The sequence below is a fragment of the Berghia stephanieae genome, chromosome 4, assembly GCF_034508935.2.
Source record: "Berghia stephanieae isolate SIO BIC M18660-M18661 chromosome 4, UCSD_Bste_1.3, whole genome shotgun sequence".
Taxonomy (NCBI): Eukaryota; Metazoa; Mollusca; class Gastropoda; order Nudibranchia; family Aeolidiidae; genus Berghia; species Berghia stephanieae.
Window position 1 is genome coordinate 28,649,350 of NC_088363.1, and position 15,000 is coordinate 28,664,349.

Genomic DNA, 15,000 nt, shown 5'->3' on the forward strand with positions numbered 1-15,000 from the left:
TGTTTGCTTTACTTTATTCCATATACGAAAACTCACCACACGCATTCGGAACGTGGGAGAACGTCTCAAGAAATATTCCGTAAACAATACACCGCGGGGTCTTTCCCCTTCTTTGTTTGCCAACCAAGCAAAATACGATAAATTTCAATATCAAACAGTCGTATTGCTTGGGCAAAAACGAAGGTCTGATAAAGTACCGGGACGTCAATAATCCCGAGAGTTAAGCAATGCCTTGGAACTCAGAGGCCTGAAAGGAAAAGCATTACTATTTCCAAAGAGATTTGAGCCTGTCAGCCTCGATCTTGCGATTTAAAGACTAAAGACTTAGTTACTGCTTCAAACGATTCTCAATATATCATCAATGCAGCCACTCAGAATAAATAAATAAATAAATAAAATGTAAAAACTTAAACTAAAAATAACTACAAAAACACATAACAAAAAAAAAGTAGATACAAAACCAAAGCCAAAAATAAATTACAAAATAGAAAGAAAAAACATTTAAATATACAACAAAAACAAAAAAAAAAAGAAAGAAATGAAATGCCGTATTCGCAATTATTATCACGATAGCTTACTCCATTAAATTTCATATTTTTCATTATTTAAACTTTAAACTCACTTTTCGACATCCAGCCCCACAGAAATTTGATACCCATGTGGTGCGATGAGTCACAATTAGAGACATCGAAGTCTGTGCACGTCTAAGCAAAAAATCAGGTTAATGACCCAAGGAATGGCCATTTACACTCCATACGACGTTGGCCATTAAACTACTTGAACAAAAAGGTCAGTCGATCCACGTAGAATAAGGACTTGCCTTACAACACACAGAGTAGACTTATCTCTCCAGTGGATACCGGGACATTCAAATATACCAGGAAATGACAATGCAGACAGACTAGCCAGACTCGGATCAACACTTTTACAACCATCATTTCCAGTATACTTAAACACAGCGAAACAAATAATCAAAACAAATAAGAGAGAAGAATGGATGAACAGTTGGGCAATGAGCACCACGGGTAGATGTATGTTTTCCCATATGACCACTCCTGTAAAGACTGATTGCCTAAATAAGCTCAGAAGACACCAGCAAAGCATCATCTTTCAACTAAGAACACAACACATACCGCTCAACAACCATTTAAGCAAAATTACAAAAGACACATCCCCTTCCTGCCCCCTATGTCAACACCCCAATGAAACAGTAACACACCACTTGCTTGAATGTCAACCTCTTCAAGACCTGAGATGCACATTCCTCCCACCAAATCCAAGCATCAGTAACACATTTTATAGTCAACTGGAACAACTACAAAAGACATCTAACTTCTATGTCATGGCACAAGACCGAAGGGCTAGAGCTCAGGTGGTCGCTGGTTCGGATAAGTAAGTAAGTAAGAATAAGGACTTGTTCAAAATATCACGCTGTTTATTTTAGTTAAGCGGATTGGGGAAATAAATAGTGTGTTGAACAAACAAAAAGGGGAATGGAAAAAAAAGCCCCCAAAAACAAGTAAATATTACGGCTATTGAAAGAAACCAAATTATTAGTCAATTTCCTTTTGGCCTATAGTGTTAAAAAAAAATTTACTGACAAGTGGAGAACCCGCAATATTTGCGGAGAAATAAAGGCTATTAGGAACAGGCGGTCATCTATTATATTTATTATACTACTGTATTGTATTTTTAGATTTGCTGGTACTTCTGTGCCAGATGATAAAAATTTATCTTTGGCTTTACCGAACAATGTTGATCCCCAACCCTATTTTTGAAAAGAATAGATTAGAAAGAGTATCATTACTTGCTAGTATCAAGAGAGATTTACATTTAGATATATCATCATTTTTTTTTTCGGATGAGATTATTATTACTTGAAATAATCAAGAGAATTAAAATAACGTCATCAATTTTTGTTGTGATTATGCTAGAATCGCGTAAAATAAAGTATACTCGCAATGAAAGTCAAACGCCAAAAAGGACTGAGAATTACGACCTAGCAGATTTTCTTCCTATTAATCTGAGTCAACGGACGATAGAATTAGTCTGAAATAAAATGTTTGCAAGTTACTTGTATATCAGTCTTTAAAATAGTTTTATAATTTTTTAGATTTGCCAGTAATTCTGTGATCGATTGAAAAATAATTTACATTGGCTGTTCGGAATAACAGATCGACAACCCAATTTTTTTTTAAATAATAGATTAGTCGCATGTGCATTTTGGGGGAGGGGGGGGGGGGGTAGTTGGAGTTGGGGGTCTATTTTGCTGTTCAGTTAAAGCCAGCGATCCAATATCGGAGATAAATATAAAATACTGAATTTTAAAAAAAGAAAATTAATTAAAAGGAGTTCGAACACCACGGACGCTTTTTTTTTTTTTTTTTTTTTGTATTACTTTAAGTTTTTGACCAACTCTGAGATTAAACTATCCTACTTATTTGAACAGTAGTAGTACTTAATCATAATCTTTTTATTGCCAGTGCCGTGGGAAGACACCACCCACCAAGTTTAGTAGGTGTTAAGGCCTTTAGTGAACTAAAAATAAAGGCGTTGGTGAACAAGAAAGTACATACCGACGTTCCTCAGACCATAAAACAGTCTCTTTGTGCCTTTTTACCATAAAAGTCTTAGTGACAGAAATCTTACGTGACTACTTTCTTTGTGAATAACTGACACCTGACCACCGGTCCTGAGAGTCATTAAAAATGACAAAAGTCCCCATAAAAACGAACGTGGTTTATTAACACAGAAAAAAAACTGGAAGCGTTCGACCTTGAGTAGTCGCGGAGACATTCCGGCGGGCGTCTGACTATCTTGTGAAACAAGACAAGGAATGAAAAGAAAACACGACATTAACATGACCGGAATTATATTTTCAAAGTAATCGAATTTGACTTGTGGAATCAGTGATATCAAATAGTTTTGACGAGTCACGCGATACAATGCATACGTAAAAGTTGGTGAAATTATTGTAAAGTTAATTCACTGTTTAAAAAAAGATGGCACAAGTATGACATCAGTGGTACCATAAGGCGGAAGACATGACCATGAATGGTGCTTCCGGTACGTCCCACTCAAGATTACTACATCTCTTTCGACACGGATAACATAATGAAGGGGAAGCTTAAATAAAAGTTACCCTTCTCAGCCAGTCATTGTCACCTGAGAAAGTCATTTGTTTGTTTTCAATAAAATGGCCGAAGGCTAAAATGCCGCCGGAAATAAAGTGCTTTTTTTCTCAGGATTTTAGTGATTTAGAAGCTCTTTATTCAGTCTTATCGCAAACAGAATTCAAAACAGACGTTTATTACGTTTCCGTTCTGTGACCAATATTTAATGGTATATAAGTGCAATACCAAAAACTAATAAATCCGTTCTGTTCCTCTACAACTAGTCCACCTAAATTTACCATTCAACTCCACTATGATATTTCTTCAAAAGCGCAACTATCGACAAACAGTCCATCAGTCCGCCAAGGCATGCAATAGAAAAGATTGATGCTACACAGCTTCGCAAGGGGATACGCCAATACCATTTTATGCCATTCACCGCCAACACTATCACAACACTATTTATTTGGCAGTTACTAAAAATTATTCTCAAGACAAAGCTTCATATACTTTAATAAAAATTATGGATGATTATATCCACCAAGACTGAGCTTTAGTTCATGATTCATTTTTTTTTTAATTTAAAAAACCCGTTATTTTGGTTACTAATTAAATAGTCTTAATCATATAGTAAATGGTTGTCAAAATCTGAGCTCTTAATGGAAGCGAAGTTTTACATTCATTAGAACAGAAATTCGATACAAAAATTCCTCTCTTCACAAAATTGGCAGCTCTGGTATCAAGATGGGCAAGATAAAATATATACAATTATCGCGTGGTAACATCATATACAAGTCATTCTTCCCTCAGGCACGATATGTGCACCTTTTCCAACGTGTTATCTTGCCTGATGACAATCCCCATAACAACATCTCCCACACGACACAAACCCATTTGCCATATCTGCAAACAATCCGTACCCATATTGCTAACTATTTCAATTTGTTATCCTGTCTGCAACTGGTCACTAATCTGTCACTTAACTATGTGTTAACACCTTTGCCAAAACTTCATGCAACATGCAATTAGAACAACATACCGATGCTGGTAACGGAAGAATTCAATACAAACGAGACTTTGACCTTCCCATTACCGTTACAGTATTATAGGACACTCTTATTGACAACCCAGTCTGAATTGAACTTTAACCTTTTATATTACTGAAACAAAGAACATTAAAGATAGATGTACACAATAGATTAAAATGATTGATTTTAAATCAGTCTGAATTTAATTTTAACAGTCGATGGTAGGAAAGCAAAGAACAAAAGAATACATGCATAATAGCTTTAAAAGATCGTTTATATCTGATAATGTAAATGCAACAAATTGTCCGACTTTTCATAAACAATCACAACAACAAAAAACACATCAAATAATAAAGTAATTAAAGAATTTTGAGCACTGTTCAGTCTGATTAACGTCATAAAATTAAAAGGCGCTCTGCTGTAGCAATACTATGCATATCATGTGACTCAAAGTAGACTCTTCCTCAAAGATAGAAATGCAATTTCATGAATAAAAATTGAATCACTTAATCATTTCTTGTAATAATAATATTCATATTGTGAACGATTGGGAATCTAGGGAAGTGAATTCCCCTTTAAATATCCACGGCAGTAAAATTCGGAATGTTACTTATAGAAATAAATTAAGATGCCTAACATAAACTATGCCGACATCAATTTATTTATTTAATATCTCTACTTAAAAAGGTAAGATATTCTACATTAAAGCGCCAAGACTTATAATAAATTGGTCAAAAGACGGAAACGGACACAGAAGTCTGTCATAGCCGAAGATGAGTATGCGTGTGAGTGTGTGTGTGTGTGTGGAGGGTGGGGGAATCTTATAAGCGAATTTGTTATCCCATTCCCTAGTTCTAAATGGTGATTGTTACAATAATTAACCAAGCCCCCACCACCAAATCCTCGCCGTAAACGCCATTTCAGCAGTTTTTATGGAAAGGATAGACCAGATACACCTTAAAATCTCCCTTTCCTCTGTTTTCCTCCTTCCATTTCACCGGGGGGAAAAAATGTCACGGAGCTACTGCCTTCCAGGTGTCATGGGTGTTGGGTGAGGTCACTCCGGTGGATACGATCCATTTGTCAAGAAGTCAACACTGCGACAATGGTAAATGTCATTTATAACATGACAAAACAAAACAATGGAGTTAGCTGTGACGAACTATTACCAAAAAATTTTTTTATAATTAGACCGGCCTTGACCTCAATGAATATGTAGTAGGGTATTATTATTAAAATCTAAAATTTAATGGGTTTCAGTCTCTCGTTTAAAAAAAAAAATGCTCAAGTACACAAGCAAGCAAATGCAAATTTTAAAAATAGACAAGCGGATGTATAGGTTTGAGTCTAAAGAACTTTACATCACTCTGGTTGTCTTGTTATGTTTATAAGGCATTTACTCGGGAATTCATTTGACAGCTATTTTACCCATCTGGGGTGATAAAAAAAAATATTTTAAAACTACATATAATTATAAAATAACGACATTTACAACTTCCACAACAAAAGCAGCTGCAATAAGAACAACAACAAGGACAACAACAACATCTAGGATGATACAAACTAAGATGTCATAAATTCATATAAGAATTCTTGACTTGGCAACCCCCCCCCCCCCCACCCCACACACACACAAATAATAGATAGATAGATAAATTAATAAATACATAAATATAACCAAAAAAAATAATGAAAGTTTAAAAAGTTGTACATTTGTAATGGTAGTTAGTCTAATACAGAGTTTTTATTGAATTCTAGCACTCCGAATTCCAGCAAAGTTCAGCACGCTGGAACGGGTGTGAACAAGTATGTATGAAAGGTGCCAGACAGTGTAATCAGAAGCTCTGAGGTTCGATCCCCAGTCGAGGCAGACAGATTTTTTGGGAGTTTTTTTGTTTTTTCTTGTATTTTTCTTTCTTGTTTTGCCTGTACCTTTCATACGTTCAGATCTTTACCTTACGCTCCTTAATTTCTTAATTTGAAGCTGGGTGACCGAATAATATAATTTATAAACCGTTAACTCCCCATAAGCATTGGATTTCGGCACGCTCGGATTCTAGTACGGTTTTTGACTTCTCCTAAAAGCATGCTAGAATCCGGCGAGTAATATACCTACTGAAATAAAATCACTTAAAACCTGACATTAAACGTCAGTTTGATAATTAAATTCATTGCATGCGCTTTAGCCTTAAGTGAGATGAATAAGTAGCCTAAGTCGCAATCTAAAGTTTACCTTCACTTTCTGACATCCATAAATAATGTCGTTGACTACATTCGTACAAGGCAAACAAGACGTGATGAACAAAAGCAAATATTATGGAGAAGAGGGGAATGAAAATGAGTTTCTAGGCAGTGCGGCAATGACAATGAATGTTAATTGAATACTCTCTCTCTCTCTCTCTCTCTCTCTCTCTCTCTCTCTCTCTCTCTCTCTCTCTCTCTCTCTCTTCTCTCTCTCTCCTCTCTCTCTCTCTCTCTCTCCCTCTCTCTCTCTCTATTTTCTATTCACTTTCTCTCCTTCCCTCTCTGTATCAATAACTATTTTTTTTTATTTATTATTTTTTTTTTTTTGCCATTCACAAATACAACAATCGCTTACCACAACGTTCTCATCCATGTATAATTATAAGGATCACATTAAGACCAAATCATCCTCCACCTCATCATCATCATCATCATCATCAACATCAACATAATCATAATCACCATAACCACAATAATCATTCTTCAAACACCTTTCATTTTCATTTTTATATATTTTATTTCATTTAATTATCTTTCTTTTTTTTTTTTTAAATTGTGTTTTGTTTTGTTTTTGTTTTCTTTTATTTTCGTCAGTAAGTATTCTGTTTACAATTAAATTTCGCACACATTTCGGTCACAACAGCTCAAGTGGCCCGTTTAACTTATTCAATCATTCACTGAATAAGACATTACATGGAATTCACATTCACCAGGACTCATCGTCGATTTGAAACAGTACAATACGGCATTTGTTAAAAAAGGAATTAATAATTCTGTTATGCAATTGTTAAATTTCAACAGTGCAACAACTTCATAACTTACAGATTTATCAACTTCTAATATGTATATTTTATATCCATTAAACGCCGTGTTGTATGGCAAAGGGGGAAAAATATAATGAGTTTCAAGGAAAACTTGATGCCGTAAGACACGGATGATTGAAAATACATTTTTAGGAAAACACCTCGCAATATGAAAAGGTGGAGATGAAAACAAGTTTTCTAAGGAAAAACAAAAAACCATTGCAGCATGACAAAAAAGGAGGAGGTGGGGATACACATAAATGTCTATGAAAATAAGGTGCCGTATGACAATTGGGAATGGAAACGAGCTTTTAGGAAAACACAATGCAATCGGACAATGAAAGGAGGATTTTCCTAAAAAAATATTGCTCCGTATGATGAGACTTAGTAAAACATATTGAAGAATGACGAGGAGGAGGAGGGAGGGGGTGGGTTGAAAATGAGTATATATAGAAACTCGCTGCCGTATGACAACGGGGGATGAAAGTGAGTCTCTAGAAAACACATTGACAAGGGGGAGGGGGGGGGGGTGAAACACTAAAGGTCGGTTATGAAATCGGCACTGAATGTTAACGGACTCTCTCTCTCTCTCTCTCTCTCTCTCTCTCTCTCTCTCTCTCTCTCTCTCTCTCTCTCTCTCTCTCTCTCTCTCTCTCTCTCTCTCTCTCTCTCTCTCTCTCTCTCTCTCTCTCTCTCTCTCTCTATAGCCATACATGGCCAAAGTTAAGTCACATAGCCGTTTCAATGTCATCATCCATAATAGTCCGTTTTCTTAGCGGCAAGTTCCGTGCGTTTTGTGCACTTTTTGTAACCAGCAAACTAAGTATACAAATTGGTACAGAAAATTATGAAGATTCGAAAAATAGGTGGCTCCAAATACCATTTTTATTGAAAAGACCTTAAAATTTGTCGTAAAGTCTAGTGAAAACGCGCACTTTGTGACGTTTTGGCGCTCGATGACAAAAGTATTTTTAAAAAAACATTCTCACCCATTAAGAACATCTTGATGTGTTTTTGATCGTGGACATATGTTTGTTTTAATGTTTTCCATTATTGTTTACCAAAAATATAGCTTTTAATTATTTTAAAACATTTTTTGGGTCTTCTGACCGCAGAAAAAAACCCAATAAAAATTGTCCTTTTTTGCCCGTGCAACAAAACTATGAGTCATTAGGTCGACCTATCCTTTACTAAGTATGTACTAGGATGTCTTAGCGCCTGTAAACGAAAAAAACAACAACAAGAGACTAAAAAAAAATATTTAAAGCAGTTAAAGAGGTTTTTTCAACCATTGTGTACAGTACAATAATTGCTAAATCGAAATGCGGTTTTGTCATCTGTCACCGCCTCTCCCTTCGAGATAACGACAGCTCCATCTACCGACAATGGCATCATGTGTTGTCTAAAAAATAACTGAGAGAATGAGTTTTGTCTTTTGAACGATGTCAACAAACTACAATTTTATTTTGTGCAATCGATATTCATTGAAAAGGTAAGGAACACTCTTTTTCATCTATTATAAATGTCTTATATCATCGTGATGTTATTTTACTTTATGCGCATGCTAGTGCAATAAGTATTGCGCAATGTATGACAAAAGAATTGAGTTGTGAAAAAAGAATTGGGTCAGATCAAAGCTGAGTCACAGTCATATCATAAGCCCCCAGGATGCAAAAGATAGAGTAAGATTATGGCCCATGCTTGGATTTGAACATATTTTTCTATCTTAGTATAATATAAGTTACATGTGCTATTTCAGTACTAAATTTAGACCCTTTTAGATTCGATTAGATATAGATTAGCCTGTCGATGATTGATGATAGAATAACGGTGTTTATCATTACTGCTGACCGAGAAAGAAAAAAACATAACTAATTTATTATTAACTCAGTTGATCAAAAAAAGAACATCTCCACACACAATTCTACCAATACACGCTAATATTCACACACATTGCTTTACCTTTTGCATGTTCAGGTTTGGTTTTTTTAAACAATGTATTGACTTGTTTGTTATATTTCTACTTGCCAGCCTCACAGTCCTTTGTGTCCTTAAAAGCATCATGCCTGGGGACCTCGTCAAATGGGAATGCTAGTTTGATTTGTTGAATGGTCAAGATTGCAAGGACTAAAGTTCCATTCTAACAGGTATTTGGAAGTATGTGTTCGTTGTGTGTGTGTTGATGTTGTTGTTGTTGTTTTATTGTTGTTTTGCAGAGAATCTTACCACTGAGCTATCCAAGCCCCGTCAACTAATATGTGTTTAACCTTTCTCACGCAAACATACACACAAATACACACTAACACGCATACACACACACACACACACACACACACACACTCGCACGCACACAAACTTGTTCATTCTGTCATCTCTCAAGCTACCCTATATCGCCTTAAGATGGTAACATTTTCTGTAACTTGAGAAACTACGTAATTCACACTTTGTAGGAAATAACTTTAAATATTGTCTCTTGAGTATGTCATGAGGTTTTGATTTATTTTTCTTTCCTTCCTAGAATGCGCTAATATGGCAGGAGGAAAGAAGCGGCAGACATCCATTGTCGACTGTAAAAATCTGAACAAAGTTCCAAGACTCGATCAAGCTTCCCCTGAAATTGACTGGTCGAAGTGCCTGTTTTGTCAAGAAACCATTGAAAATTCTCCTCTCACAAACCCTAAAAAAGCAACCAAGTTAAATTGTATTGAAGACACTTATGTTGCCATTTCTGAGGATATCAAACTTTTTCATGACTCAGGTAGATTGCCAATAGCATTGAAATTCAATATTAACCAACCTGTGAAATGTCTTGCTAGTTTTTTGAGAGACAATGATGGACTTTACCATAAGAATTGCAGACACAGGTTTCATAAATCAAAACTCAAAAGGCTTGCAAAGAAGATAAATCAATGTAATAGTGAAGCAGTTGCAAGTCCTGATACAAGAGGCACATTAAACACATCACATATAAGCAAACGCTGCTTGTTTTGTAAGGGTTGTGAAGGGGAATTGACTGAGGTCCGGATTCCTGCTCTTTCACAAAAAGTCTACTAGGAAGCTGTCCTTCTTTCAGATACAAGTATTCTTAGAGTATTTGCGGAGGGTGATCTTATTGCGATGGAAGCAAAGTATCATAAGCCTTGCCTTATACTGTTCCACAGAAGAGCAGACGATTTTAGATGTAAAAATACTTCAAACAACAAATACAAAACACACATTGCAGAATGCAAACAGGATATTGTCAATTTTATTGATCAAAACAAGCTCGCACAGACACAAATGTTGTGTTTAAGCTGAATGATCTCTACAATTTACTTTTGTCAAAATTAAATGCCATAAATTTGTCGGATGTATATGTACATAAAACTAGATTCAAAGAAAATTTACTATCGAGAGTTCCTTCTTTAATGGAATACAGGGATGGGCGGGAAGTCTTGCTTACTTTCAAAGAGGGGAATATTATTTCACAAGCAGCTATTTCCGATTTAGATTCAAATGATGATCTTGCAATACAAAAAGCAGTTGATATTATAAAAGCAGAAATAAGAAATCATACATTCATATCACCCCTCAATATAGATCATGATAGCATTGTCAATAGTGTACCACACAAATTAGTGAAAATTGTGAATGGCATTTTAAGTGGTCAGTGTTCGCTAAGTTTAGGTCATCAGAATCGACATACCATGACAATTTCACAGCTTATCATGTTTAACCACAACAACAAAAGCCCGCAAAATTCAGGTAGCACTAGAAAACAGTTGTCCAAGGAAACCCCAATCCCCGTTTATTTAGGAGTCATGGTTTTTGCCAAAACCAGAAAGAAAGGTCTTATTGATAAACTGTCTGCTCTGGGTTTATCAATTTCCTATGCTAGGGTAAAAGATATTACAGCTGAAACTAGTAAAAGAATTTGCCAGTTCTATAAAGAGACAAGTATTTCAACATCATCCAGAGATTTGTCTGTTTGTTGTTTGACAGAGCAACCAACTTATCTGCTGTCAATGAATGCCGGCGTGAACTTTTTACAAAAAAGTCACGCCTTCCAGACAATATGCCACCAACTCGTGAAGCTCTCAAACAGCATTTAAATCGAGCAGTTTACCAAGCTGGTTATGTATGGAAACGCTCTCTTGCTAAAGACCCTAGTCTTCCTTCCAAATCAGATTTTGGTTGGAAAGAAGATGGGATGCCAAAGTGGTCCACTTTGACTGACCTTACACATACCTCACAAAATCTGATTAAATGTAACTGTTCATCAAAGGGATGCTCCAAAAGATGCAATTGTGTTAAGGCATCTCTTCCATGTACTCTGTTATGTGCCTGCAATGGTCAATGTTCTAGAGACAATGATTGACTTTAAACACGTTTTTCAATTGTATGTTTTCAACAATGTAATTTTAAAAAAGGGATGTAAATCTATAATAATGCTGCTGTTAAATATGTACACAGAAAAAAAATGTTTTAAATGGTTCAATTCTTCATTGAATAAATATGTATTGTACAATATATATATAAATTTAAACGTGTTATTTGCTATATGATAGAGATACATTGTACTCTTATGTTTGAGAGTGATTGTACGTGTGTGTCGGGAGGAGAAGGGGTACTTGCTTTGGCGGTTGAATTGTCTATTATTGTTTTTTTTTTTAATTAAATTAATATTGCTTGATTTTAGAGGATGTGAAGATTAAAAATGTTTTTGAAATGCATGGCATTTCAAATATATGTCAGATTCTAAACCATTTAAACAGTTTCCAGGAAGGAGATATATATTTTTTTTAATTTCCTGAAAAATCCCAATTGAATTTCGTATTTTCTTATATATTTCAATAAAATTCAAATGGAAAAATATTTTCTGAGTCCAAAGTACGCAAGGGAATAGCAAAATAACCACATCATTATAAAATATTTATAAAACCGTAATTTTTTGAGAAAAAAAAATAAAATGTTGAAAAAATGTATTTTGTCACCTTTAAAGGGCAATAACTCGTGGTTCCAGCTATATTTCAACTTGGAGCCACCTATTTTCGAAATCCTCATAAAATTCTGCACTTTGTGTGAAAATTTCATGCTGGTTACACGATTTGCACAATTTTTCCATTAAGGGAACGGACTATAAATTAGGTAAAAGGAATACGCAATCGTCGCGACTCGCTCACCGCCAATTGTTTTCTACAATACAGTATTTGTTCCTAAAGAAATGCACAGTTTTGCTCTCTGTGATTGCTAAATTTAGGCAGTGCAGACACACAACTTCGTAACTACAAGGTTTGCCACCTTCTAATGTATATATTTACACTGTCACCGCATTCTCCATCAAACGCCTTGTTTGTATTGGCTAGGTGTAAACTTTGGGGTGTTGTTAGTTACGATGTTTTCTCTTAACATTACATTTGTCCACATTGATAGCAGGCAGCCTAAAACTTGAGCGTTTGAAATTACATGCAATTACGCCATGTTACAAAAATGTTAGTAAAAAAGATTTGGAATTGCAAATGAGATGCTCCATCATAATATGTCTATTGTTGAGAAAACAAAGTTGGATGTCAAAAGAAAAAAACGTTCAATACGAAAAACACGTTTTATATGAAGGAACAAAAATAATTAAACACAAAACAAAGGAAAACATTTTTTAAAAAGCATCCTGATTAGAGCTTATGAACAAAACATTTTTAAAAATTAATCAGATTCTGATGACGATGATGATGCTAATAATAATAATAATAATAATAATAATAATAATAATAATAATAATAATAATAATAATAATAATAATAATAATAATATAATAATAATAATAATAATAATAATAATACTAAGAAGAAGAAGAAGAAGAAGAAGAAGAAGAAGAAGAAGAAGAAGAAGAAGAAGAAGAAGAAGAAGAAGAAGAAGAAGAAGAAGAAGAAGAAGAAGAAGAAGAAGATGATGATGATGATGATGATGATGAGGATCCTTTCAGCGATAATGCGGAACAAAATTTCCACTTCATGGAGTACAGGTTGGCTGAAAGGCATCCTTTTGCATCAAACACTCACTATCCAAATCTAACCTAATGCACATTGAAACCTGAGTTGCGCAGAGCGTATTAAAAAGAATACAATGCCAAGATCACTTTCCATTATATCATACCTGACCAGTTGATACACAAGGCAAACCACCTCGTCCATGAACCACTAATGCCATATACTTTATGTTTTCTAATCTTGATAATGGATTGTGATTTTCAAACCATCAGTGCCTTCATTTCGGACATATTTTGATGAGAGAAACCTAATTTCCTACGGTCATGCACTTTCATTCCTAATTTTACAAAACAAAAAAAAACAAGAGGAAGTTTTGCAATAACCACACGCAACTCTTAATTAATTCATGAACAAAAGCACATCTCAACATTAAAAGCATTTCTAAAAAATCAACAAAATGAATATGAACGATCATAGACCCAGCCTCTGATCGACAATGATGAAACGAAGTATTTGGTAGCAGAGTTTTAAATGTGAATAATAAATAAATTTTGTATAATAAGTGATTTGATCACTGGTGATCACAAGTAGAACGGCTTTTTTAAAGGATATTAAAACATAATAGTTTTAATTTTCAAACAAATGTTTTGGTATCCAGAAAAAAATAGACTTCAAAACGACAATATTGGTAAGTGGACATCAAGGCAGTATATCACAAGACAAGCTTAATCTAATGATATGTATCTTCTGACTTTTGTCTTAAGAATAAAAGATATCAAAACAAGTATTGAGAGCTGGATTCAAGCTTTCCTGAATTTCATCACAATGAATACAGTACATGATCACCACAATCTTTTTTTTTGTGTGTGTGTGCAGGAGATGGCCATGATTAAATTTGAATTCGAATTAAATTGCTCAGCAATGGACAGTTCTCTTGTGGGAACGGGAACTGATTATCATAATAATAGATGATCACTTACTGAAAGGTTCCATTCTCTCCATACACGAGGAGGTGGCAATATCCAATGGAGTCCTTCCTTGGTCATTCTTGACATCTAGTTTAGCACCAGCATTGAGTAGAACTGTCACACAAGCTGAATTGTCTTCTTGGGCAGCATAATGGAGAGGTGTGTTGCCATGTAAACCATCTTTCTGATTGACGTCACCTTTTGATAAATCAGGGAATCAGACCGTTTTTAAAAAAATTCAGATATCTTCACTAGTGAAGTAATGAAAAAATGGGAGCCCCATTTTGCTTTCTGAAACTGAGAGTATTTACAATCACTAAGAATAGTAAATTCACAAGAAATGGAAGCACTTGACTGAAACAAAAGAAAAGAAAATTAGAAGAATGGAATAAAAGAAACAGAGCAACGCTGTCAAAAGAATGTGTTACTCTGAATATAATTATTATGGAGGATCAAATCTCAATGACAAAAAAGGAGCAGATGTTTTTTTATTGATTCTGTATCATTCTTTCTAAACACAGTTGAAATATATACAAATGAAACACTAATTCCATGATGATTAACTTTAATATCTTTATCTGAACTCAATTCATTGTCACACTTCCACATTGTCCCTCGTTTTTGGTTTCCTTTTGCATTTTTTTCTTTTTTACATAAAAGCAAAATAATGTTTTAAAGCATCCCTGAGGTTCCATCACTTGACAGTGTAACATCAGATGATCTAGACCTTGCAGTTCTACTTTGCTACGGAGAATAGTGGATATTGCTGATAACTCATATCATCCCTTTATGTGAGATAAGTTGTGCAAAAAGGCCATTCATAAGGTAGGAAGGGAGCATTTTATGGCTCATTCAATTGATTGCCCAACTCCGCTAGA

At 34.8% G+C, this 15,000-nt stretch overlaps 1 protein-coding gene and 1 long non-coding RNA gene across 2 annotated transcripts in view; one reads left to right on the forward strand and one right to left on the reverse strand.

Moving 5' to 3' along the window:
- LOC144970368 (uncharacterized) overlaps positions 1–15,000 on the reverse strand; it is a 45,752-nt gene that overhangs the window by 26,144 nt on the left and 4,608 nt on the right. Inside the window, exon 2 of the mRNA XM_078909931.1 lies at positions 14,135–14,320. Coding sequence (XP_078766057.1) covers positions 14,135–14,320 — 186 coding nt within the window. The remainder of the gene's footprint in view (positions 1–14,134; positions 14,321–15,000) is intronic.
- Positions 8,506–10,159, forward strand: LOC144970369 (uncharacterized). Its single transcript, XR_013644942.1, has 3 exons — positions 8,506–8,680; positions 9,220–9,335; positions 9,707–10,159. It is a non-coding gene; the product is annotated as an uncharacterized LOC144970369 (long non-coding RNA).